The sequence below is a fragment of the Drosophila nasuta genome, chromosome 2R (genome assembly GCF_023558535.2).
Source record: "Drosophila nasuta strain 15112-1781.00 chromosome 2R, ASM2355853v1, whole genome shotgun sequence".
In the NCBI taxonomy this organism is placed as follows: Eukaryota; Metazoa; Arthropoda; class Insecta; order Diptera; family Drosophilidae; genus Drosophila; species Drosophila nasuta.
The window spans coordinates 28,557,468-28,585,275 of record NC_083456.1 but is presented as its reverse complement, the minus strand read 5'-3'; the positions used below and the strand labels follow the sequence as shown (position 1 = coordinate 28,585,275).

The 27,808-nt window shown below is 41.1% G+C and overlaps 1 protein-coding gene across 1 annotated transcript; it reads right to left on the bottom strand.

The window, feature by feature from the left end:
* LOC132786350 (uncharacterized) lies at positions 1 to 27,633 on the bottom strand. Its single transcript, XM_060792862.1, has 9 exons — positions 27,170 to 27,633; positions 20,607 to 20,660; positions 8,873 to 9,233; positions 7,865 to 8,025; positions 6,985 to 7,186; positions 6,180 to 6,431; positions 5,157 to 6,100; positions 4,865 to 5,089; positions 1 to 1,103 (listed from the first exon to the last, which is right to left on the bottom strand). The coding sequence occupies exons 3-9, from the start codon at positions 9,226 to 9,228 to the stop codon at positions 868 to 870; spliced, it is 2,376 nt and encodes a 791-aa protein (XP_060648845.1). The 5' UTR covers positions 9,229 to 9,233; positions 20,607 to 20,660; positions 27,170 to 27,633; the 3' UTR covers positions 1 to 867.
* Between the last annotated feature and the right edge of the window lie 175 nt (positions 27,634 to 27,808).

The window sequence follows — 27,808 nt, the reverse complement described above, 5'->3', positions numbered from 1 at the left end:
TTTGTATTTAGCAATAAATAGTTAGCAATTATAGTTTAAGTACGAATACAAAATAAATAGTTGATTCGAGAATTTTGCAGACGCGGCCGCAATTGCACATGAATTTGACACAAACATTTTGATACAAAATTATTTGGCAAATCTGCAAGAAAAAACGTGCTTTGTCGTTCTTTCTCTTTTCATTGGCAGCGTCTACAGGATAAAGCAGCTCGAAGCGTAAATAAATAAATAAATAAATAGTAGATAAAAGTTATAAATGCACATCATTTGCTTCAGTTGGTAGACTTAGATTTTAGATACTCGCATCCAAGAGATATTTAATATATTCACTACACACAAAAAATTAGCCTACTTTTTGCTACTCAGAGAGAGGAAGATAGAAATTAACTGTTTTTGCTAGAAATTAATTTGCTAAAAATGATTTTTTGCTGAAGAATTCTTTCAACCGTCTTTCATCTTGTGTCTTGCTATAAATTTTCAGTTTGGCTTTTTGCAATGCGCAGTTTTAAAATGCTGGAAATTCGTTTCTTTCCAGTGCATTTAAAAGCGCGCATTTAAAATGGAATTGTTTCGTTTTTCTTTTCGATGTAAGAAAAATGTTGGTAATTGATTAAATTAATGCTTAAATTAGAGCTTAAAGTACGTAAAATTAAACTACAATTTTCAAATGATTTTTGTTTTTTTTTTTTCATGAATCGCGCCTGATTGGCGAATATGTGCTAAGTAAATTCAAGTCTCATCGAATCTTTTGAAGCTTTCGAGGCATATTGCGTTAATTCCCAGCTAATTTGGGGCAGGGGCATTCTCAACCAAATGCTTAAAGAAAACATTTAGAACTGTTGCCCATAGCGTCCATTGATGCCGCTGTCATACAATTTGTTCAGCGTATCCTTGGCGCTGCTCATATGCGAGGCGCCTCCAACCGAAGATGCCGACGATGGTGGGGGGACCGTAGAGAATTGTGGGCGCACCGTATGTGATAGTGGGCGTGGGTTCCTGTTGGTACAGATAGCGTTCCTTGTGTGTGCGACGCTGCACCGTCTTCCAAATGCCAAAGATGCTCAGCTGGGCGAGGAGAAACAGTGAGCCGGCGAAAATGAGGCCTGTTGAGTGAAAAAGAGTGCAAAAAAAAAAGAAGAGATTTGGATTAATGGCATGAAAACAGGAAAATAGAGAGACGAATGTACGAGTGAAAGAGAGATAATGAGGAACAAGTTGGCGATGGTGGCAAACAAGGAAGCGACGAATCGACTTAGTTATCAAAGAAAACAAAAGTGGACGGCACTTGACCCAGTTTCTTGTGGTCAACGCTTGCGGCTATAGGGAAACGAACCCAACGACCGAACAAGAAGCGACAGCGACCAGAGACCAGACCAGAGACCATCGACCAAGTGACCAAGTTTGACAGCAACAAGTTCAAGATAAACAAAAAACAATGAGAAATAAAACAGCGACAATTTAGTGCATGAGTTGCATATTTGTGGCAACAGTTGCTGTGGCCATTGCACCAGCAACAGCAACAACAGCAGTAGCAGCAACAACAGCAACAGCCAGTATAGGCTTCACTTTTAATGCTCCTACACTTGGTTCTCAAAAGTGCAACATGCCACATAAATAAGCCGCATGTCGAGGCCGCAGCCGAAACTAAAAACCGGAGATAGCAGATCGCTGAGAGACACGAGAGACCAAGAGATAGAGAGAGAGAGAGAGAGAGAAGAGAAGCGCAATGGACAGAAGAGGAAATTCGAAATGCCAATGCCAATGGTAGAAATCGGGTGAAAGTGCCGCCAAAGTGCACAAAGCTGAAGCTGAAGCTGAGGCAGCTTCACTCGCATGCGTCGTCGTCGTCGTCGTTGTGGTTGTAGTTGTCGTCGTCGTCCAGTTCACGAAATCAGAATTTAAGAGCAAACGACGTCGACGTCGACGTTACCTGATGACTATCACAGATTACAACGTACTCCATATGCATGTTGTTGCTTTTATTATTGTTGTTGTTGTTGTCGTCGTTTTGTAGTTGTAGTTGTTGCTGTTGCTGTTGTACATCAAATGCCCATAAAAAGTAAGCGCCGACGGCTTAAAACCAACACAAACATAACAAACAACAGCGAACAACCGAAAAACTAACCCAAGCAACAACAACAACAAGAAGAGCAACAACAACTTTGTTGTCGTGGTCGTCATCGTTGTCGTGGTCTGTTGGCAATGACTTTAACGAGTTTCAATAACAAAGCGCACGCACTTGAGCTTTTATTTATGTGCTTGCTTTGCCTTTTATCTGTTTGTCTCTCTGTCAGTCAGCAGTCTCAGACTCGCTGTATCTTGTGCGTAGACAACAACAACAGCAACAATGAAAACAACAAACAACGTACAAAATTATTACAATTACGAGATAAACGTTTGGGGCCGCGAGCCTGGGAGCACCCACAAAAGCAATCAAATGTTAAACAATTTGAAAATAGACTCCGAAAAAACAAAACACATAACTAAGAACAATGAACATGCTCCTCATTCATTTGTTATTGCACGAACTACTTTTATTTCATCTGTTTTTGGTATGTCAGATTCAACACTATGGGAATTAGTGCATGTGCATCATCAGATGAAAGTGAACCAAACCAATTGGTCATTCGAAGATGCGATGCGAAATGCTGCTTTTATGTTATTTTGGGTTTGAAAGTGAAAGAAACTAATCAGGCGTAGGGACATTAAACGAAAGTAATGAAACCCCAAAATGGGGTTTTATGTTTGTTTTAATGATAGCACTCGCACTCTTCATTGTACGATATCTTCTTTTTTTTCGACAACAATATTGTGATGCACACGTTTGTAAAGACATAGAAACTTTAAAGAAAGTAAAAATCACGAGCAAGAGCTATGTATATAGTAGTGTGGCAAAACAGGAAGCAGTTTAAAATGCAAAAAATACATCTAACATATTGACGGTTAATCGGTAAAGTATTTTTTCGGTAGTTCAGTATTTTTTAGTATATTAATTTAGTATATTTATACCGCACTATTTTTATTTTCTTTCTTGTTTTCTACCTATAGACTATATTTCTGGATTTTTTTTTGGTATATTTAACCCATAATACCTCACTGTCTCGCTTTTACTACTTGTTTTCTACCCATCGTGTACATATCAGTATTTTTTGGTTTATTAACTTTGTATATTTGAATGATAATACTGCATTCTTTTGCTTTTATTTTCTTACTTGCCTTCTATAAATTGGGTGTATTTCAGTATTTTTGTAGTATATTATTTTGATATATTTTGATCATAATACTGCCTTGCTTTGCTTCCCATTTTCTGACTTGCTTTCTAATCACAACATTGCATCATTTGTTCGAGTTAAGCACAACTGTTAAAACAAATTCAAAAATTGCTCGCTAATGAAAGTACGTAGCATGCACCTTTGGGATAATAGTTAGCAATTACGATTATCCGAATCGATGCTCGAAAATTGATCAGTTTAAGCTTATGGCCTTAATAGTAATTGTGCTGTGATTATGGCCAGAGCGAAGAAGTTATGAATAATGCATAATTCGAATAAATTTGGATAAATTATGGCCACACAGTTTACGAGTTGGCCGCTAGATTGATTGCCATATGCCGCCATGCTAGATGCTAGATGCCACATTGCCACATGCCACATGCCACACGCATTAATACGAGGAATTGGCTATGGCCAGCTACGGGCGGCTCTCATGAGTCTAAACGAGAGTCGCTCCCGATCTTCAATGTGTGTGGCAAATGAGCTTAAACTGAGGAGAAAACCGTTGCTCTAATTGCGGACAATGAGCTCGACGCGCTTCGCTTTGCTCTGCTCTGCTGTGTGTGCAGCGCCGCGTAATTGCAACAGAAATTAATGCGGTTTGCTGCCGTTGTCTATGTGTGTGTGTGTGTGTGTGTTTTGTGGTGTTCCAACTGGGACCAAGTGGACCTAATGCAGCTTCTACTCGAGAGGCAGCGGCAGCTGGACCTGCTGCCGTCTAACAAGCTGTAAATTTAACGCTTCAACGCTGCATTTGTTTTAATGCGCCATGGCCAACGTGCATGGCAATTGCTCTACAAAGCAATGACACATGCAACATCAGGAAGGCCACAAAGCCGAGGGAGGAGAGACGGGAGGAGCAGGGGGGCCAACTAACTGTGCAAACTTTTCGCGCCGCACGAAAATGAGGCGTGCAGAAATGTGCGGCAGCAACCATCATTTCAAACTCATCTCATCCTGCTGGCACACAGCTGGCACATCACATTGAACCAGTGACCTGGTCGTGAGCCGGCGTCAACATGGCGTCCACATCATAACTTGATGTTGAGAGAGGCTGCAACACGTTCTGGACATGAGCCAGAGCACAGAATCCAATTTATTTCTCATGCAGTCGTCGACGTCGTCGTCGTCGTCGTCGTCGTCGTCAGTGGCAATGATGAAAAATTGATTCATTATCAAAATTAGCGAGCAGCCAACAATAGTCAGAACAAGCCGCTGGCTCACGACGCAACTCAGTGGACACACAGCTGGGCAAACGCATTCGAATCCTCTCAGTCATAGCAATGGCAACCAACCGCCATCTGCCGACCGCCATCCGCCACCCGCTGGCTGCAGCAGCACGACGTCAACAACGTTCTCTGTCTTGTCTATGCAAATCAGCAGAGTAGCAGCAGCAGCAGCAGCAGCAGCTGGAAAGCAATGCTGTTGCTGATGATGATGATGATGATGGAGCAGCAGCAAGCAACAACGGAGGAAGTTGCAAAGGAGAAGCAAACAGAGTAGTAGGTTTTTGGGTTTTGCTCTTTTGATTCGCTCTTGATTGGGCATTTTCACAGGAGGGAAGCTGAACTGAACTGAAGCGCTGAACTTACCATAGCCATTAAGACAAGTGAGCTTGTCCTGTGCAACGCCCGCGTATGCCTTCTCATGGGGCTCGTTGTTCATCGCATTCATGTTGGCCAGATCGCTGCCATCCTCGGCCTGGAAGCCAAACTTGTCTGTGATTTGTATGGACTGCACGAGCAGTATGTTATCATCGGCTGCAGTTGGGCTAACATCGCGACGCTGGCGCTGGCGTGTGCTGACCATGAACTCGGCTGTGAATTTACAAGTAGTTAGTAACGTAATGAGCCATGGATTTAGCTCAGCTCAGCCAGCACTTACCACCATCGGTGCCATTGAGCACTGAGCGCTTCCTGCGTCCGAAGGAGACGAGAGACTTTTGCTCACCGCTGGCGCCATCCTCGCTATCACAAATGACGGGCTCACAGCGTGGTATGCAGGGTGTAACCAAGGCACGGAACTGAACCACTTCGCTCGAGGGGAACTTGAAGGCATCGAATTGCGACAGCAATACCTTGCGATTGTGCGACAACTTCTGGATGTTGCCCATGATGTATTGATCGGTGGGACAGCCATTAGCATCGATCAGCGTTATCTCAGCACTGTCCGAACCATCCATGGCAACCAGTTCGCGCACAAAGATCTCATAGGGACTGTTCTGTTCAACGATCTCGAAACGCAGCGCCAACGGATCACCGACCTCAGCAATACGCTTCATATCGCTGCCGTCACGTGATGTGATCTTCATAATGACATTCGGTGAGTCGATGGTAATCTCTTCGCTTAGCGATGATTCGATCTCGCCGGTGACACCCAAATCAACATCGTTCAGCACCGTCTTGTTGGTCAAATCATATTGACAGCTGACAGCGAGACCCAGATCGGAGGAGGTGACAATCATATCGTGATGCTGGATAACAATATCGTTCATATAACGACCGTAGGCACTCTGGCGCACATTGCACTCGAGATCGTTGTAGCCCATGCGGAAGTCAAACTCGAGTGAATTGTTCACATTGACGGCACAAGACTTGGGCGCTCCCTTGGCATAGACCTTGCCGTCGAAGAGTTTGGAGGTGCGTATCTTGGTGATCATCTCACCGGAACGGCACTCGATGGATACATTGTAGCAGGCAGATAGTTCGTAGGTGGCTGCCTCGGGCACATCCAGATAGGGATCGTTCACATCCGTCAAAGTGGCGCGACTGTGATGCGACAGACGGCAGACCATGTCACCAGTGTCATTGTAGTCATACGAGTGGCATCTGTTAAGAGACGCAGAGAGAGAACTGACTGTGTGAGAATCCCACCGTTCGTTAGCTGCAAAAGTAAAGAAAAGCTCACCTGTATGGCGAGTTCAGGCAGAGATCACGGCACTCGTCAATGGTGTTAATATCCTGATAAACCGAATCGACTGTCTTCATAATTTTGCCAGATATGCGCTTGAATTCGCACAGTTTGCTTGGCTCCTCGGCACAGTTGTTCTCCAGATAATCGGCTCCTTCGTAGGCCTCAACGCTGCTGCCCGCCGAGAGGGTGATGCGATCCATGTCCGAGAGTTCACAGAGACCCGAGTGGCGATAGAAATTGGCCGAACTGCGCAAGGCGAAATTTATGAGCGGCAGAGGTGTTTTGGTATTTGATATAGCGCACAGGTGGAGAAGAAGGTTAAAAGGTGGCAGAAGCGATAAAGAAAGAAAGAACGAGAGAAACACAGTAGCATTAAGAAACGAGTAAACGAGAGACAGTGTGTGTTTGTGTAGAGAAACTACTGTACAACAAGTAGATGCTTATTTTAAAACCCATAACTCTAACGCAAGCAGAACTTGTTCATGTTGCAATTATCATTGCAGTTGCAGTTGGCAGTTGCCAGTTGGCAACTAAATCTATTTGACAGCTTCTTCAGCAACAGTTTTGTTAGCAGCAAGTGTGCGGAATCAGTTCATCTGCTTTTTACAACGCGTTGATATCGATCGAACCAGTTTCAGTTAGCAGTTTTGCTATGATACTAGCTAAACACATTCCATAACTGGATCATCAACTTAACGAGTTGACTACTTGATATTATGCAATCGTTTTACAAACTAGCTGCATCCTGACTTGACTGACGCATCTTTAGTTGGGTTTCTGTTTTGTTTTTAACACTTACCGGCACGTAAACTCCGTTTCGCCAAGGCAGAGTTCCAGGCAGTCGCGACGCGACAACACGGTCTGACTAGATTTGACATGCTCGGGCAGGCGGTAACCTTGAACGCGATCAATGCACCAGGCCTTGGAGCAAGGACGCACGCCCAAACACGATTTCTGTGCGTAGATCGTGAAAACCGGAAACTGTGAGCGCGAAAGTGAACCTGCGAAAAATCACACACACACAAAACAAAAATAAAAAAAAACAGAAACATTAAAACGGTATTCGGTGTATGTGCGTGCGTGTTGTGCGTGCGATGCGTTTTTACGCACACGCCCCTTCACTGCAAAGTAACAGGCGTTGAGAAACGCAGCAACAGGCAACTGGCAACTGGCAACGACAGCAACAGCAGCAACAGTTGCAGTTGCAAACGGCACGAGGAACGGCAACGGCAACGACAACGACAAGGCTGGCTTGAAATTATGCGTTTGCCGCAAAACGCCAATGCCAAAAGCCAGTTTGCAGAATAGGCAAAATCTAGTTTGCCTGAGCCCAAGCCAACTTGGAGCCGTTGTCGACGTTGTCGAGGCTGTTGTCGTCGCCCCGTCGTCGTTGCTGTCGCTGTTGTCGTCGCTCTGTCTGCCTGCCTGACTGCCTGCCTGCTGTTTGCCTTGCTGCCTTGCTGCCAAATCATGCGTAAAACCAAAGGCGTGTTTCGCATTCGCCTGACACTGGTGATTTATGCGCCACGGCCACCAATGAACTAGAACTCAATAATTGAATGAATGACTTGGCCAGCAACAACAACAACAAAATTATTGAACTTTCTTTGGCACACAAAACGGCAGCAACAGCTGCAACAGTTTCATTTTATCTGAAATTCTCACACTTTCTAACTCACCTGGCAATTTATCGGCGGTCGTCTTGAATAGCACACACAAGCCGGTTTCATAGTTGACAGAACTGCAGGATTCATTGCTCTGACATGCCTCCAAACAATCCGTGAGCATCAGTGTGCCAGCAAGTGTGTCCAACAATTTTGAGGGTGCCGACAGCACATAACTGTAAAGATACGTCAAGTTGATTTGTTTATGAAATTTCGGCAATACATTTTCCACTCGATAACTATCCAACATTAGTCACTTTCAGTTAACATTTTTGAAGTATTTCTTAGAACTTATTTGTTAAAAGATTGCTATCAACGTGTAAAGTTTAACTTTATTTATTTCTCTATTTCGTGGCTCATTCTTCTTCCGAAGAAATAAACATTTATCAACCATAAAATTATATATTCTTTTCCCCACCAAATCCGAACTAAATAATAACCATTATAATCAATTAATTCATTAATTCATTTTAATTCAAATTGATTGGTAAACAATGGGTGAACCGTGTCGAAGAAGAAAAATGAAAGTGAGACGAAAATATATAGCGTCATGGGGGCCCCCGCATAACCAGCTTATGAGTAAGCGGGCAAACAAAAGACTCAGGCAACGAACTTGCTGCCGCTGCCGGCTGCCGGCTAAGAAGAAAGCTCATAAGCAGCAGCTGTCGACAGCAGGCGGCGGCGGCACTTTGTGTGTTGGTGTGTGTTGTGTCTGGCATCAAAACAAACTATACGATTAGACAAGCCTCGTTTCGCCCACCATGACACGCCCTCCACTCGATGAACCTACACACAGAGAGGAAACATATTTGCATTTCGGTTGGCCAGTTGTTTGACTTTGCTCTACTGCACTACCGTTAGACGCTATGCAAATTGCTTAATTGGCCAAAATGCTGAGAGACTGCGACTGAATCTCATTTGAATTTATTGACTAAGCTTTTGTTTTGAAGTTTATAAAGTGCGATAAAAGTGAAAATAACACTGGAGAATTTCTCATATATGTATATTGCATAAGCTGCTTACCCGGTAATTATCTCAAATCCAATCATATCTGGATCGCATTCCTCGTCCGTATCGGGTGCCCTGTCTGTCTTTGGCTCCGGCTGTGCATCGTTTTGTGGCACCAACGGCTTGGGCAGCTCAAGGTGATTGCTGCTGCTGGTGGTCAGCGATGTCAAGTCCGCATTCTGATCGCTGGCAGTCGATGTCGAGCTGCTGCTGCTGCTGCTACTGGCGATGGGCGCAGGCGGAGGCGTGACATTGGTGCGTGGTATTGTTTGCTTGGCCGGCTTGACAGGACGCTTTGTTTTGCGCGCCGCGTTGGCGTCACTCGCAATTAGGCAGAGTAACAGCAGAAAAGTGCAACGGCGTAGAAACATTTTGCCTGCAAGATAAAGAGAGAGAGAGAGAGAGAGAGTGGGAAAGGAAATAGAATTAGCGAAATGTTAATTAGTTTAACTAATTCCACGTTACGCGTAATTTATGTAATACCTTGTGTGCATTTTATTAGTTGCATATTAGTCGACAGCGCGCTGCATGTGGCGCGGACAAAACAACGATTGGAGAAACGGCACTTTATGTACCTTGTAGCTAGCTGCCTGCCAACAACAGCAACAGCAAACTGCCCCCCAAACCCAAACCCAAGCCGAATGTGGCAAGCTGAGTGTCTCTGTGTAATTCTCGAGATGTGTTTTCTGTGGGGAGATGTTTGTTGCACGTTGTGAGCAAGCATTAATTGCTTGGCTTGTAAGGTCTTACAGAGTTTAATTAAAGCAACAGCTGGAAAAGCAATGTTGCGCTTGTTGTACAAAACAACCAACAACAAGAATACCAACAACAACAACAATAAAATGAAAATGTTTAGGAAGCCGCCGCCGCAGTGCAGTTGAATGTGTGAAATGTGTTGACGCCTGGGAAAAGGTTATTTTACGTTTTTACTTGTTTTAATGTTTTGCAATGAGAGCAACAAGCAAACAACTGGGAAGCAAAGCATCTCGCATAACTTTAGTGTAGGCGCTTTAAATGCCTACAAGCTATCACGCTGTGTGTGCCAAGCATTTTCACTCGTCTATCAAATCAAAGCGTACATATAAAGCCTTAAGTTATCACCCAAAACTAGAAAATAAAACAAGAAAGAAAGCTACAGTCGAGTGCAGAATTATGATTTAAATTAATATACCAAACGTCTACTAAAGTACTGAATATCTGGTATATTTATATGTCTTTCTCTTATAGGGTCTATAGTCGAGTGCGGTATTATCATTGAAATATACTAAGTTATTATATACCGAAACGATACTTTAATATACTGTAATGTACAAATAATGCAAAATATACTGAGATATACCGAAATATGGGCATTTCTCAAAGTCGCGAACGTACGTTCGTACGAGATAAATTAGAAAAATAAAATCGAAAACAAACGTTTCCTGAAACTTTTTTTTTTTACTCTTCGATAGCATTTGTTTAGCTCTTTGGTTAGTGTAAATTATGGGGCTTATCGATTTTTAATTTTCAAAATATTGTCAAAAAACATGCGGTCGCGAACGTACGCAAAATGGAAGTCGACTTTGGCTTAATACAGTAAAATGCAAAACTCTGCGAATTGAGACGGAATATTTTAAAGAAATAACTTTACTTTTAAAGTAGAATCATGTAGCTTTCTATTAAGTCTACTCCCAAGAAAATATCTCCATTTATTTATTTTTAATTTAATTAAGTTCCGGTCGCGAACGTACGGTCGCGAACGTACGATTTTTCCATGTTGTTTTATTAATAAAATTTTTATTTTTACCACAACTTTTTTTTTATTAATAACTTCATATTTCATAAAAACAAAACAAACAAACAAAACAAACTCAATTTAATGTGTCTAATAACATTTAAAAGCAAAAAAATAAATTTTTATTAAATATGAAATTTGTACTGAAATTTATTAATAGCAAGAAAAATATGTAATAAATAATAAGTAATAACTAACAAGTAATAAGTAACTGCAAACGACATAGTTTTCAAAAACAAAAAAAAAAAAAAATTTTTTTAAATCCATGCGACGCTAGTAAAATCGACATATGCTTATAGGTAAGGTCGCGAACGTACGCTACTTTGACAATCAATAAAAAAAGATTGGTTTGAGTAACCCCAACGATTTTTTATATTTTTAATATATATACCAAAATCACTTAACACGAGAAGTTTCATTCACCTGCTTGCACTTATTGCGGAGCAATTACAATAAAATGATGTTTTTGGTCGCGAACGTACGATTTGAACATAGATAAGAAGCAAAATAAAAATAAACAGTTGATTGAACATATTTTCGCTCACTTTGCATTTTTTATCTTATTATTGGATTGCTATTAAGAGATTTGGTAGAAAAAGAGCAAACATATCATATGTTTTCTTTGTGAAATAATAAAACATAAAAATGCATACAAAAGGAGCTAAAAGAGAAAAAATTACATTTTTTCAGTTTGCAGGCAAATTTTTTTATAAAAACAACCGAGATATGCTACGGATCCATTGTATTATGAAAATTTGGATATTTCTTTATGACATTATACAAAAAAATACGATGAATGTGAAGATTTTTTTTTTCGGTCGTGGTTTACCTTTCTTTGAGAATTGCCCATATATAATTGGTTTATTGATATATTAAGTGCTGTCCTAAAAAATCTTTGAGATCTACGCTTTCCTACATACAGACATTTCTGATCAAGAATCTAGAAATTTTATGAGTGGGAGACGCCTCTTTCCGCCTGTTACAATCATTTATGTCGACACGAAGTTATAAAATCGTTTTACCCTAAGGGAAGCGGGTATAAAAACAATTCATTCCACACTAGTTTTTATAATTAATTGCAACTATACATTTTATAGTCTTTTTTGTTCTCTCGCCATATTGCATGATCTGTCACAATGGGGAACATATAATGCTTGGCCATCAATTCAATGCCAAAATCTCGAGTTGCGTGAAAGTGAAATGCTGATCTCGTTATCTTCCCATTTTGGCATTCAACAAAATTTAACACGTCTTCTGTAAGCATTTCATTTGAAATGTGTTTGGCGTTATGGCAACACTTATTTAACTGCCAATTGTTGTGTGTGGCGTGCGAAGAGAGTAGCAATAAAAGCAGCAGCGAAAAGAAAAAAAAAAACCAACTTTGGCAGGTGTTTTCAGCGCAATCAAGGCAACTGTGTGAGATAATCTCTGCTCATTATTTGCAACCGACAACGAGAAGAAGAACAGCAACAGCAACAACAGCAACAGCAGCCAGATTTGCTGTTAATAAGTGGGTGGCGTGAGAAAGAATATTGCTTGGAATTTCATGATTATGTTGGCCTGGCTTTGAGACTGAGCCTGAGCCTTTGCCTTCGCCATCGCCTGGGCTCTCTTGCTCGTTACATAATTAATTATGGGGGTGCGTTCCATGCAAAACAAGTGCACCGCCTGCCGCGCTCACACATAAATTATGAAAGCCAAACAACAGCATTGAGTACCGTTAAGTTAATAACTGCCTTTAAAAGCTGCACTGAAAACACAAAAAAAAGCAAAAAACTAAAAACAAAAAAACTAAAAATAAACTAGAAAGAAAAACCTTACAAAAAAAAAAAAAAAAAAAATAGGGAGAAAAAAGTGCGGGCAGCGACGCAAGTAAACTCAGCTGGCACTTCAGCCCGGTTCATTACGGCAACGCTCACTTCCACTTGCAATTAGTTCTATGAATGAATTTATGCTAATTATAGGCTGCCAGACAAACAACAGGCAACAAACGGCGTCCCATCGACCGACACGCTTTTAATAAGCCACTGGCAACTTTGTAGTTTTGTTTTTTTTACCCATACTTTTTTTTGGGCAACGTAAAAGTTGTTCATTGTTGAGAGCGGCATTGGCAATGGCATCACCTGCTAACCCACAAAAATATAATGAGCCATTGACCGAACTAGAAGAATAAACGAGACGAATGAACGAAACGAACGAAGCGAAAGAACGGTACATATGCGTGTGTGTGTGTGTGCCGTGTGTGTTGCTGTGTGTGTGGCAATGCGGTTAGAATCGAATCTTGCGGTTACGAACGCTTCAGAGCTGGAGGCCGCCTGCATTTTCCATAATTTCCATGCGAGTGAGCATATCAAAGAGACCAAAACCAAAACCAAAACGAAAAACCAAGACCAAAAAAAAAAACATTTTAATTAACATGTAAGTAATTTGGGGTTTTACGTTTTCTTTTTGTTTTACTGGTTTCCGTTGATGTTCCTCCACAGATATGTCTATCAATTTCACTAATTGAACGTTAACAAGCCAGCTCGCTCGCCTAGGGAGCCGCCAGCCTGTGAGCAACGGATTCTGATTAGAACGCATCTATCAATCATGTTAACTAATCTCTCTACCACGCTCTCTTATGCCTGTAAGCTAACAAACATTTCTGGTTATTAGGTGAGATATTAAAGAAGTGTTCTGTGGAAATGCAAAGGCCTCAAGTGAAGGGATTCGATCAGAAGTTAGAGTGCTTCTAATATGAATTCAAATACGAATACGAATGTCTACTGGCCTCGTCAATCATTTAATTTGCATTGACTGAGCATTTGATTTAGGCCTTTGAATTGTTTTGGCTAATGGATTTGGGTGGTATGACCATTAACCCATTTGTCTGCCAATAAATGCAAATGCGCGTTTGCTAATTGGCAATGGCAACGGAAATTCAATTAGAAATCAGGTTCATTTCGTTTAGTTGCCCATAAAGATAAAACAAATGACTTAGACAACGAACTTGCTTGCTTGCTTGCTTTGAGACTAATCAAAACTTATTTTAATTACGCTGAAATCTAACTCGTAATTGTTTTTGTATGTCGACTGTCTGCAGATCAGCGTCTTATCAATCTGTTCAAACATGTTTCGAGTTCTTTAACCATATTTGCCATAGTTTTCTGCCATTGTGAATGACATTATCTATAAGCTAAACAGCGCTATTTGCATTGCTAAATGGCTTCGCATCGCTCTCGTTCTAGCTTCATCTCTCTCATTCTTATTCTCTTTTTCTTTTTGCACCCTCTAACCCCGCCGTCTCATTCTATCTTCGCTTTTTTTTTTTGCAGTGTCCCCGCATAATCGCAGCACATAGCTTAAATTCTTTTGCATGTCAGGCGCATTTGTGTGGGGCTTCCGTTACTCTGCAGCGTTGTGTGTGTTGGCCAATCGCGCTATGTATTTATGCGGTGCATACATTGTTAGTTATGCAACAACAGCAACAACAGCAACAATCAGCTAACAGCTGGAGTCCACTTATGCAGCATGACAACTGCAACATCGAAGACGACAACAACGACAACGTCGACAACAGCTACAACATTAACAGCTATAGCTATAGCTACAGCTAAAGCAACTGCAACATGGAGGACAATCATTGGCGGGCATCAATGGCAGGCCTACATTTCAATGTCAGCCAAGTGCCCAGCGCTACCAATCAAGTTGTTAACTATGCAAAGCAATAAATTGCAACGGCCAGCAACAGCAGCGAGCAGCAAGCAGCAACAATTGTTATGAACTGAACTTTAAATAACAATCAGCCAAGTGCCGTTAAATGAATGCGACATTGTGTGCCGCGGCAGTGAAGCTCTGAAGCTATGAAGCTCTGAAGCCAAGCCAAGCCAAGCCAAGCGAAGCCAAATAAACTTAGCTCAGCCCAGCAGGTAAGTCAGCCCAGCATATTAATTTACCTAGCTGCAAAGTTAAAGCTGAAATATTTGCATAATAAACGCCAACGCCTCGACTATAGCCATGGCAATGACTCTGACTCCAACACTGACTATGGCCATGGTCATGATCATGGCTTTGGACTGTCTTTTCTGTCTTCTGCCCTGGGTAAGGCGCATTCTCATTGCGATGGCAATAAGTTTAGCGTCAAGTGAAATGGTAACACGGCCCCAGTGAGTGCACTCGGCGCGTTCTTTTTTTTTTGTTTTTTTTTTGCCACTGCTGGCCAAGTTTGTGCACCTCGTACATTTCCGAAAACTAATGGCCAGCCAACAGTGATAATTTATCACTGGCCAGCAGCCGGACATGAACTGTAGCTGCTGCTGTCGCTGCTGCTGCCGTGCGAAGCGGTCAAACGGTACTTGCAAACAATGCTACAGCTTCTATTGCTGTTGCTTCTATTGCTGTTGCTGCTGCTGCACTCAATTTGCTGCCGGCCAGACCGCAAATCCCGCACAATCAAATTGATATTTGCTGCTATATTTAGTTTATGATAATGCCGACTTGCTGCACTCTGCACACTCTGTTAATATGCTGTTTCCTTCCCAGCAAAACACAGACTGACCAAGCATTTTTTTTTGTTATGCCTCTCAATTTATTATGCACTCTCTGAGCTTTTGTTAATATCTCACATTCAGAGAGTTCGGTTTCGGGGAGTTTATTTCTATTGTGCTTAGGCTCTATGGGAAAGTGCAAAAAAATTCAATTAGCATTTGGCATTAATTTAAAGTTAGTTTGGGGAGTTAAATCCCTTGGGGCGAGGCATGCAAATCAATTGAATATGCACATCAATTTCGCTGATAAGTATTTTCCCTGAGTCTCTTGATTGTTTCCATTATCTACAGTTGCCGAATTGCTTACTGCATTTCATTAGTTTTTTTTAGCAATTATAAAGCAGCAAATCTTTGATTTTTTCATTCGAAAATCTATAAAAGATTTTAGGTTTATAGCTGCATATATTATTTCTTTGGCTCTCTTTTGCTTTTTTATATTTTTATAACTGTTTAAGCCACAAGCAAAAAGTATCAATCAGTTTTATGAGCGAAAAAGTACATCTTTTCTAACAATTGGTATTTATCTCTTAAATTTTATTATACTAAATATATTAATTTTTATTATTGTAAAATCAAATTTATAATTGTTTATGCTACAAGCAAAAAGTTTCTTTCAATTTTATGATTTTTCTCTTCATTCACAATTTATCCCTCTGATTTTATTATACTATGAACAATAAATCTAGAAGTTTTTAGTAGTTGCACTTAATGGGGCAACCTTTTATTGCCAATTGACTTGGCTAATTGTGCTTGCAATTTATAATCATTTATGATCATTTGTGATCTCCCATGATCGTTTATCTTATTTATCTTATGACACAAAAATGCCAAGCAGTTGCGCATAGCTCGCTTGCTGGCTTCGTATGCCCATAAACATAACACTGAAGACGCATAACACTTAGAAAACCATAAAAAGTCACCAGCTACAACTTAATCTTCATCAGCAGCCGCCACCAACGAAAGCCGCCCCAGACTGAGACAGCAAGAGACACGTCCATACAAAGGCAATTAACACTTGACATTCTTTTCACTTTTTTGTGTGGACAACGCAGAGTTGTCTGGCTGTTCTGTGATACGCTTTAGGCAGCATAAAACCCATCACTAATCGCGCCATAAAAACACATTTTATTTGAGGTACGTGACAAAGAACTTTATGACAACTGCTTTTTGTTATAAAGCGAAGGTTCTGCGATCTTCAACCTGCATTCTTCGTTTTGTGTGCCTTTACAACGTCGTGTGCCACATGCCACAACACTTTTCGCTTTCCTTTAAGCTGGCCCTCGAGGGTCGACTGGGGGTCGCTTGTAAGAAAGTTGTGCAGCCTAGTTTATTTAGCTTTTCTCCATTCTGAAAAATGAGTTGACACTTTCGTTGTGCTGTTGTTGTTGTCGATGGCATCAAATTCTAGTTGAGAAACGCGCGCTCGCTAGCGTTAATTTGAGCCAATAAAAAAACGTTTAAACATCTTTATGCGTTATTAAAAATTCTAGAAAAAGTAGCTCAGATCGAAACAAATGATCATTGTATGTTTGTGTGTGTTTGTGTGCTTAGAAAGCAACAAATTAATTATATGGAAACTGTTGGCAAAATAGTATATTTTTCTATGTTTTTCTGCAGCGTTTAACTGTTTGCAATTTATAATCGTTTGTTGGCTGCCGGCTTAGCACGTGTCTTATAATTAGTTTATGCTATTTTGTGTGTTGTGTGTGTGGCTTTTAGATTCTTGTGCTTGGCCTAAAAGTAAAAATGCATAATGCTGAAAGCAGAGAGCCGAAAAGCTGACAGCACACATAAATCCAAAATACTCAAGAGGAAAAAAACAAAAATAGTAGTAGAAGGAAACGGCGGGCAACAAATTGAAAAGCGCACGCCAAAGCCGCATCATCATCAGCAAGAGCAACCACAACAACAAGAGAAGAAGAAGAAGAAGAAGAGGAACGGGCTCCGGTTTCTGGAAATGATGCTGTCGAAACCAGGTCGAAACCGGCAAAGTTGCAGCCATAAATGTTTTCTTCCAACGGGCGTCGACTCCCACAGCCCAAAGATTTATGTCTAACTGTCGCAACGTGTGTAACGAAAGTGTGCGAGAGTGTGTACAGGTGTGTGTGTGTGTGCGGGTGTGCGTTGCCAATTTACGACTCAATCAAATGCAAATGCATTTTTAAGCACATTCCTTCTGTGGGGCGGGCCACCTGCTGTTGACCCATTTCTTCATTCAGCACAACAACTACAAAAAAACTGTTATAAATTGCGTGAAAATGCATTACGCAAGTACAAAAGGCTGTGAATTGTGGCAGCAACAGCAGCAGCAGAGGCAGCAACTCCACTGTGCAACACAACAATGCCGCTGTTGACTGGTTGCTCTACATTGTTGGCTAATTTATGCAACGTTGCAGCCGCCGCTCATGCTGCTGTTGCTGCCACTTCTGCTGCCATGTTGCAGGTGCACGTAACTGTCAACATGGCGCGCCAACTAACTGTAAACTGTTGCACTGTACCACCCACCCACCGACTGCGCAGCTAATTGCCAACGCTTGGCATTTAAGCCAATTTGAGCGTAATATTCACGGCCAACAACATCGACAACCGCCGAGCGAACTGACTAATAAATTTGTTAGCTCAACTGACGCTCGGTCTGCCTACTTTCTGTGTATTAGAATGTGCCATTAACCTATTTCGGACTGCTGCCGAAGATGCACTGCACAGCACACAGCAGGCAAAACAAACAGGCGACATAACTTTCAAATTGCCTACTCGTTTTTAATACCCGCTACCCATAGGGTAGAAGGGTATTATAACTTTGTGACTCCAGGCTGAAGGAGGCATTTACGATCCTATAAAGTATATACAATGATAATTATCTACATAAAATGTAAAATTTATTTAAAATTACTTCTGTTTGGCTTCTGTTTCGGGTTTAAGTGCTTTGGCTGACAATCTGGTATATTTTGTCTAAAATATACTGAATATCATATGTAGTATATAGCTGCAATATATACCAGAATGTGCTGTTTCGACGACATACCAAATATAACTTTCTGTACATTTTAGTTTTTTTGCAGTATATTAATTGGTATATATTTATCTACTTTGGCTGTCAATATGACATATTTCGTCTAAAATATACCGAATATCATATTTAGTATATCCCTGAAATATACCAGAATGTGCTGCTTTATTGATATACCAAATATAACTTTCTGAAAATTTTAGTTTTCTTGTGGTATATTAATTGGTATATATTTTAGGAATAATACCGAATTGTGTTGCTTTATTCAAACTGGGTAGCGGGTATCTCACAGTCGAGCACACTCATCTGAAGCTCTCTTACTCGTTTTTTTTTCGGCCTTAACCGTTTGACAGCCGCACAACAATTTTCTTTATACTGCCACAAATTATATTAACTATTGATTTTAGTAGCAATTAATTTTTATGCAGCAGCTGTAAACAAGTAGATTTCTCTGAGATACTCGATAATATATGTTAATGCGTTTATTACTTTGGAAAGAAGAAAAAAAAACCTTTCAAATTTAAGCGGCAAAGTTTTGTCAACATTGTTTTTAGTGCGGCATTTGATGGGTTAAGCGGACAGTTGGCAGTCGTCAATCGGCAGCTCAAACAAGTTTGTTTGTCGTGTCCACTTTGTGCAAACAAACATTAAGATTGGCCTCTTCGAACAGGTACAAAAAAAAAAACAACTACAACGCCAACAACAAAAGCTACCATCACATTGCTTTGGATTGCATTGCATTTGTTTTGTTTGCTAGAGCTGCAGAGCTGCATTGACTGATTGATAGACTGAAGTGCTGACTGGCTGCACGGTCTGTCGGTCTTTTGGTGTTTGTGGCTTGGCCTTATGATTTTGCCTTGCCGCCGCCGTTGCGCTAATTTGTTGGCATTGGCAACGGCGCAGGAAATGCAGGCGCTGTCCAGACAAAAGATGCCGACGTGGCCAAAGCTGAAGTCTTGAAACCTCGAAGCTACGAGTTAGCAGATTCCAGATTCCAGGCAATCTCTGTTGATTTATTAGCCGTCATTACACACACTCGCTGAAATCAGAATCAATAACTCAGCAGCATCAGAGGCAGCAACAGCTGCATTTCCTGTTCAGGTGTTGCATTTTGCCAAACAACGGAAGAGGGATATGTCAACAGCAACAACAAAAAATAAGTCAACAAATAACAAATATATGGCCAAAAGGCAATTGCATTTGGTCAACTGGAACACACTTGGCAAAACACTTTGTGTGAGCACTTTGTAAGAGGCCCAAAAACGGACAGCGGTAGCCCAATTGTTGCCGGATAAGTGCAACACTCATTATATAATTTGCACATAAAAAGCCATTGCCAGACGCGATCGCGAGAGCTGAGATTTATGGCCAACGGACCAACGGAGCAACAGGCAACAGGCAAACAGTTGCCCATTTGTGGGCAAGTTAAAGCCACCGTTCTCAATGCGTCGTCGCTTAAAACGCAATAAATATTAAAGTCACTGCTCTGCGTGCTGTTTATTGTGGAAACACGAGAAGAGGAACATCGAGCCGAAGGCCGATCGCAAGTGGGACAGCCAACGGCTTAGCAAAAGGCGCATGCGATCTTGGCCACTTCTACCCTTCTTTTTCTTCTCTTCAGCTCGCGCTGATATTCATTGCACAATTACGCCTGGCCTTATATATACCAAGCTATACATATTGTTTATAAAAGCACGCTAATTTATGCAGTGCTCTTTAGTGTGCGAATTTCTATAACAAGAATTTTGCTTTAGACAGCGGCCCACGCTAAATTATTTTCTATTTAACTAAACAGTGAGCTGAGCTGAGAACTGGCCGAAAAAAAAACAAAAAAAAGCAGCCAAGAGAAGCAAAACTGGGTCGATGATATGCAATGAAGCCGGGCTGGAATGCTGCCGGTCGGTCGGTGTTGCAAGCCGGCAAACATTTCCTGTCTGGGGATAAAGCCGAAACGGATTTCACTTTGTTTTTCTTTGCATTTAATAAACATTATCGATGGCCTACAGATTGGCCAGCTGAGTGCTTGAATTACCAGCTTAACAGCGCATCAGGCAAATCAACACAGAGATCTCACTTTGAGCAGATTGTTGTTAGGCGTGTTTATGGGCAAACATAAACATTAAGTAAAATACAGATAAATGTTTTAAAGGCCACTCATAATCAATTTGTAATGCTTCGTAAAGTGTTCTCTTTACATTGAAATTGCTAATTGATATTACTAATTGAATTGCGAACAATCACATAAAATCAGATGAGACTGAGAAAGTTCCCAGAGTGCATCATTTTTATTGGCACTAAAAACAGTTTTATATTTATTGATATTTTGCCTTTGGCCAAATAAAATTTGCCACAAAGGAAGTCTGCTTTAATTTGAATTGCATATCAATATTATATCATATTATCTCGCATTGAACTTAACCTTTAAGACGTACTACATACCTTAGCTATTGTTGTTGTTTGCCAAATAAATGTATGAGAATTCCTTTGTATGATCTGTAAGTAAACAAATGAAAATTGTATAAATATTGGCTTAAAGTCAACAACACACACACACACACACAACGAAATGCTGAGCCAGAAACCCACTTAAGACTTTTTTCAGCTGCACGACAAACACAGAAAAAGGGAGGCAAACAAAGAGTGAGAGAGAGTGAGTGAGCGACAAAGAGGGGAACACTTGGAAGTGTCTGGTGGTGTTATCAGAGTGGCCTCCGGGGGCGATAGGCATCGGTAGTTCAGCAATTGAGTTTAGTGTGACAACGTTTAACGTGAAAACGAGAACTAAATAAATAATTTTACCACTGCCAGCAACAGACAAAATCTCAGATAACATACAAACTTCGAGTCAGCTACAACTACAACTACAACTGCAACAAAGTAACAACAACAATGACTACAATGAGATGCAGCGATAATTTCATTATAAGAGAAAACTTAAGGCAATTGCAATGTTGAAAATATCCGTCATGATGTCGACGTCGACGACGAGTCGAGAGTCGAAGACGACAACGTTCTTTCTTTTGAGAGCGCTTATCTCGACTTTGAATCATCAGCAGGTGACATTGAAGTAATTTACTTGCTGCTGTTGTTGGTTGCTGTTGTGTATGTTGCTGGATGCTGTTGCTGTTGCAGTTGCAGCAACGTCGTCGCTACCCACACAATTTATTTGCAACTATTTAAACGAAGCAAACCAGAGAATGAGCAGAAGAAACTCTAGTTGGCAGCGGCTTTTGCTTTGCCAGTTCGTGCTGGACAAAAAAGGCCCAGGCTTTGCTTTGAGTATTATTAGCTCCCTGTGGCAGCAACAGCCTCCTCTTCTCTCTCTCTTTGAGTCAAGTCAACCAAGTCAGACAATGTCAGTCAGTCAGAGCACTTCTTTTGCTTTATTATTGCCTGGCAATGTCGCTTCGCTTTGTGCAGTTGCTTGTTGTTGCTTCGTTGTTGCATTTCGCATTCCATGCTAGCGAAAGTTGACCTAGTCGACGGTGTCGCTAGGCCTTGGTTGGGGCATAACTCAGCGCAGCAAATTTGCTTATAAATAACGAAATTAAATATGGCCAGCAGCGGCAGCCGCAGAAGCAATCGCAGTGGCAGAGTCTAAGCAGTAACCACAACAACAACAACAACAACAACTGCAACTTGCAACTTGCCACTTGCCAACTGCCTTAAAAAGGCTGCCAATTTTAACACATTTGCAGCTTCGCTGAGGACTCTTTTTTTTCTTTTGGCTAGTTTCACTTGGCCAAGCCGCCAACTCTTTTAGTTTTATCGAGCCAAATAATTTAAAATGTATACAATTAAAGATGCAACGCACGCGCCGTCAGCAATTCGAGTGTCTCCCATGATTTTGGTGTTTTTTTTCAGCTTCTTCTTCTTCCAAGACATTTCTTCATTTTCAGTTTTCGGTTTCTTCTGTTGTATTTTTTGGCAACTTTCTTTTGTAATTCAAATGCAAATTGGCCATTTTGGCCAACTGTTGAGGTGTCCGGCATTCTAACGAGTTGTTTAACAGATTTGCACTTTTGCTTTTCCAAACCAGAATATACTTATTTTTGGAAACTATTCGTTTTGTTATCTACTGCGGAAACAGCAGACATTGAACTGTAACACTTTCTATTGAGGTCACAAATAACACAAATGAAAAAAAAAACTAAAATAGGAATAGAAAATAGAAGAAGAATGCTTGAAAAAATGCCATTGAATGGGCGTAGAATGGGGCAAAAAGCGTAGAGAAAAACTTGTGCGTTGTCTCAAGTGCTGAGTACTGAGTACTGAGTACTGAATGTTTGTGGCTCAAAGCCAAAGTCATAAAAAAGGCGGCCAAGTGCCAACATGCACATGGCTAGCACCACAAAGCATACCACCACACCACACCACACCACACAATACAAAGTCAGTCTCAGGCGGCTGCGGCACGTTGTCAGTGTTGTTGCCATCTGAATTCCAAGCAGTGTTAAAGAAGAAGCTTCCAGCAAAAAAAAAAAAAAGAATTAAAGAAAAAAAATAAAGGCTCACCTGAGCTAAAAATCGAGCTTATTAATGTGGGCAACTTGGGTCAACTGAGCGTAGCTTTAATGGAACGCGGCAATGTCAAAATGTTAACAGCGCTTAAATGCAACCAAAAACCAAGTTGTGGTAACAACTACAACAGCAAAAGGAGGAAAAGTAGCAAGTTTGACTTTGGCGCTTTCACGCGGCGGCGGCAGCAGCAGCATCGAATTTTTGTCACGACCCAGGCGCATTTAACGTTTATTGGATTATTGGCATTATAAAGTATTATGCTCGCAACGTGTACGACGAAGTCAAGAAGATATTTGAAAGCGAAATTTTGGCTGGGATGTCGCCAAAAGAAGAGAAACCTCTCCGGTGTTCCCCGAAGAGTGTGTGAGTCACAGGTTAAGCTTTAATTGCCAGCTACCAGTATTGAAATGAATATCCATTACAATAAACATGACTAATGAATGCTGAGGTATCATTTAAAGTTGTGTGAGGGTCCTCTAAATTGCGCATTGAGTAACTTGTGGCTCAACTTAACTATTGATTAAATAATTGAAAATCTTTAATGCTGAAATGTGATTTAGTTGGGTGATAAACTTTTAATTTCGCATTGAATTAGATTTTCTTATCTAAGTGGGTTTTATATATAGACATGACTAATAATGTGTGAGGATGTGAATAAGATTCCTTATCTATTTCACTTTTCCTTCGAGTAAATCATTGAACCTCCTAAATGTCGAAATATGTTTTAGTTGAGTGAAGATGCTCTTAATTTCGTATTGAATAAGATTCTTAATGGAACGCATTTGTGGGTTCAACTTTGCTGAAATGAAGGATGCTCTTAATTTCGCATTGAATAAGTTTCCTAACTTTAGGGTTCAACTTTGCTGAACTTTTCAATACAATAAACATGACTAATCAATGCTGAAATATCGTTTAAAATTGTGTGAGAATGCTCCTAATTTCGCATTGAAAACGATTCCCAATCTATCGCACTTGTGGGTTCAACTTTACTTTCGCGTAAATCATTGAAAACTTTGTTATCTTTCATCTCGGTAACGCCACATGAGGCTTTGCCGGCTTTGTGCCTTATGGCCAATTTAGTCGCATCCTTGAGACGGGCTTTTACTTTTTAACTTTTCGGCCATGTGCACGCCAGCCAGCCAAGCCGCCAGCTGGCAAATGTCAAAGTTTAAGTAAATACAAAACGATGAGAGAGTCTCATTATTACCATTATCTATGGCCATTGGCATCAGGCATTGACATTGGCATTGAGTCAGCCTGCCTCCTGATCGTGCCATTTGTGTGTTGCACCCAAAGCATTTTTATTGTTTTTGGTTTGGCAATTTTTCGCGCTTTTAATCGGCGACAATCACAAATCTTTTGAGGGGGTCTTTCTTCGTTTTTTTGGTTTTTATTTATGGCCAAAGCCGAAGACAAGCAACAAGCGAAAGTCAAATTCTTTCGACAACGCGACGGCGATTATTTCTTTGTAATTTCTGTCGGGCTTCTGCCGAAATTGTCGTGATGCAGCCGCCGCAGTGTCATTGCAAGTCAACCAACAAAACAAAAGTTTTGTTTTTTTTTTGGGAGGAGGACATGGAAGGCGGAGGCAAGCTCCTGCCTGCGATTGTGAGTGTGGAGAAGAAGTTCAGCTGCAGAGTTCATTGATATTTGCGCAAAAAAAAAGTGAAACTCTTTCGGGGAGGAATATGGAACCTGGATATGGAAGATGTGTTGTGTGTGTGTACATTTGGCCGCCAGCTGTGCATTTTGATCGGTTATAAAAAAACTTTTATTTTTCAATTAATATGCAATTAAAATACTAAGAGAGCAAAACGAAAGCCAAAGCAACAGAAAGAAAAAAATACTTTCACAGAGCTGCAAATTATTTCGGGCAGCACTTCTGGATGAATTAGCCAAACTGCATGTCAAGTCGAGCAAGTGAAGCTGCAACAAACAGCAACAACAGCATCTCCAGACATTTGGCAATGAAAGCGAAGCTAACCAATCAAGTGGCAAACAAGCAGCTTCACTCTCAACCACAACACTAAATCGAAAACAAAAACAAAACTAAAGTTTCTCAGCTCGATTTCAACTCCTGGCATCGCATGGCAGCCTCCGTGTCTTGCGACTGACAGCTGAAATGTGGGTTGGTTTCTCGGCCAGACTGTTGGCCATCTGATTGCCCAAAGCAGCGGCTGTGGCGGCGGCAACGAACCCCTGTGACCCCTTCATTGAGAGTGTATAGAGAGAGAGGCGGGACGGGGGCTGTGACGTCTTATGATTTGAGATTAGAGAGCAACAAACACACACACACACAGGACAATTCAAATTCACAACAAGTCAAACTGTAAATATTTTGATGTCTTCCCATTAACATCTCGGCTTTCTCTGCCAACTAACTGAACTAGACTCTAATTGTCATCGCTGCCCTTCCTGTCATGAAACGAAAGTTTTTTTTCTCAGTTTTTTTGTTTTTTTGCATATAAATGAACTACAATTTGGCAGCGTCGTCAGTCAGTCAATTTCCTGCCGAAATGTTTCCCGCTACTGAACTACGTTTGGGTCCATAAATTAGCCATTGGACCCCGCGGGCCATGGCCGAAATTAGCATTAACCCATTTGGCGACATATCTAAAGATATGCCCCACCAAAGAAACAAAAAACAGCAAAAAGAATCTTGACTGTTATTGTTGACAATCTTTGCTAATTGCTGAGGCAAACAACGACCAACGACCGTTGTCTCAACTGACCCAAAACTTTTGCACACAAAACTATTTACATAAACGAAACGGAAATTTGGCGCACAGCAAATGAGCCAAACAGTAAAATAAAGATATCAAACTAAAAAGCTAATGCGGTGAAAAGTTTTGACCTGCGGCTACGCTTGATGATGATTTCGTTGATTCTTGTCTGATTTAGACGACGTCTAACTCTCGGCCAATCAATTTTCTTTGATAAACTGAAACGGAAGCGGTTTTTGCAACATAATTTGACCAATCATGACAATTGCCGCACACCGTACGCTTCACTATTTGCTGCTGCTGCGGAGCAACAAGTCTGCAAAGTCTTTGCCATTTACTCAGAATCCATGCCGATTTCTTTGACGACACGACAGCTTGATTAGCCCGTTTGATTGTCATCATGAGCATTATTAGCTGGCGACAGTAGCCGCAAAAGTAAATTACCAATGGCAGAATTATTATTGAAAAGCGGTTAATAATAAAAACGGAGAACAATTGAATAGCAAAGAAAAGAAATTGAGGATGAGCACCGTCGAGAGAGTCACAGAGACTTGTGCCAAATATCAAAGCATTCAATTTCACAGCAGAACGAACGCCCAAGAAATGCGGTGGGTCTGCGAGTGAACATTTGAAATTGTTTTGCTGACTGACAGCTGCTGCGTTAAATGCTGCCCAAGAGGCGTGGCATTCGCCCAAGCGTCGAGCGCAGCTGCAACCGCTGTAATTTCGCCAAAGGAATTGAGCATCTCTGCACGCTAATCAACGTTAACTGCAACAAACAAGCTGGACAAACAAACGCAAATTGTTTTAACTCAGCTAGAGCTCAGAAGAACCAGAGAGTTGGGTTGAGCAAATATTAAATGCACATGACAAATTGCAAGCCAGGGCCAGCAAAAGGAAGAAAACTGAGCGTGTTGCAGATTTGCCCATTTGGCGGCAATTAAAGCGCACGCTTCGTCTAATCAACAGCGACTGGCAGGTTGCGTAAATTAATAGCTGCCAGGCAGGCAACAACTGAACAACTGAACAGCCGAACAACCGCACTCAAGGAACCACTGTGAAACTGTGGAAGTGCAGAGCCAAAGTCAAACCCAGAGCCAAGGAAGAGCAGCCAAACATACCAAGGCAAGGCAGATAAGATTACCCATCGGTTTGTGTTGTAACTGTCATGTCATCATGACGATGATGCGGCTGCAGCTCAGCCCAGTCATGGCCAGTGCAATTATGTGAGCAAATTTAAATACCAACTTGTAGTAGTTGTTGCTGCTGCTGCTGTTGCAGTGGCAGGTAATGGAACCCTAGCGAAAAGACAGTAGCTGCCTGCAACTGACAGTCAATGCATCATTTCGGCTGGTGGTCTCACTCGTCTTAGTCTCAGTCTCAGTCTCATCTTCTCCACTCAGATGCATTCTGTGCTCACATTTTGACACGTTTCGTTGCAGATTTCACACTACATCAAAAGGTCTGCCAGGTCTTGATTATTTTAATTTCCCTTCTACTTGTTGTTTTAATTACGGCCCTCTGCGCAAAAGAATCTAGCTAATCTTGATAAATGTACATATATAATAGTTGGAATAAGAGGGTGCCATAAGCTTGGATAATTGGCGAGATGTCTCTGCTTCTCAGCTTTTAAGTGCTGAGCAATTATCAAGCAAAGGATCTTTAACTAAAGCTAGCACAGCAAAATACAAAAAAAATAGTTGATATCCTTTTTTAGGGTATAAAGTTGCTTAAATTATAAATTTGTTGATCACTCACTTGATTTATATTGCAAGCTGACTTGCAAGTGTTGTCAAAGTCACCAAATGCCAAAATATCCTTCAGATATTTGTTTGAATTAATAAATTTGAAGAAATTTTTCAGCTTCACTTGGCATTTGCTTTGATAAACTTGACACTGTTTATTAAGTTGCTTTGTCACTGCACGCGTTGTTTTTTTTTGTGTTAGGATTTGTGTTGCACTTGAATGTTATGACGCACTTCCTGTCAATAAATACGTTTGTTTTTTTGCGCGTATGTTTTTTTTGTTTGTTTGTTTTACGAGTCGAGTCGCGCAGCGAACTTGACCGTCGAGAGTTGACCGAATAACTAAAGTAAACGTTGGTCTAATCGTTCGTTATATAAGTTTGAAGACTTTGATGCAGTGGCTGCTTCTGCTTCTGTTGCTATTGCTGCTGTTGCTGCTGTTGTTGTCGAGAGAGTTGCTCCGGCTGGCCGTGCGTTCGCCTTGACAATGGCAGTCGATGTGAGCTGGTGCTGAGCGGCGAGCGCTGCTTTTGGCCGCAACGAAAGAAAGCCACAAAGCAAACCAAACAAAGAAAGCCAAAGAAATGAGCGCGCACACGCAAAGCGCTCAAAACAATTTGAGTTTGAGCTGCATTCTGTGTTTGCTTCGTGA

Excerpts from the sequence above, each read along its gene's own strand:
- LOC132786350 (XM_060792862.1), bottom strand. The coding sequence starts at position 9,228 with ATGTTTCTACGCCGTTGCACTTTTCTGCTGTTACTCTGCCTAATTGCG. Across the intron at positions 7,187-7,864 it reads GACCGCCGATAAATTGCCAG|GTTCACTTTCGCGCTCACAG; the intron begins GTGAGTTAGAAA and ends GATTTTTCGCAG. Across the intron at positions 5,090-5,156 it reads GCTCAATGGCACCGATGGTG|CCGAGTTCATGGTCAGCACA; the intron begins GTAAGTGCTGGC and ends GTAAATTCACAG.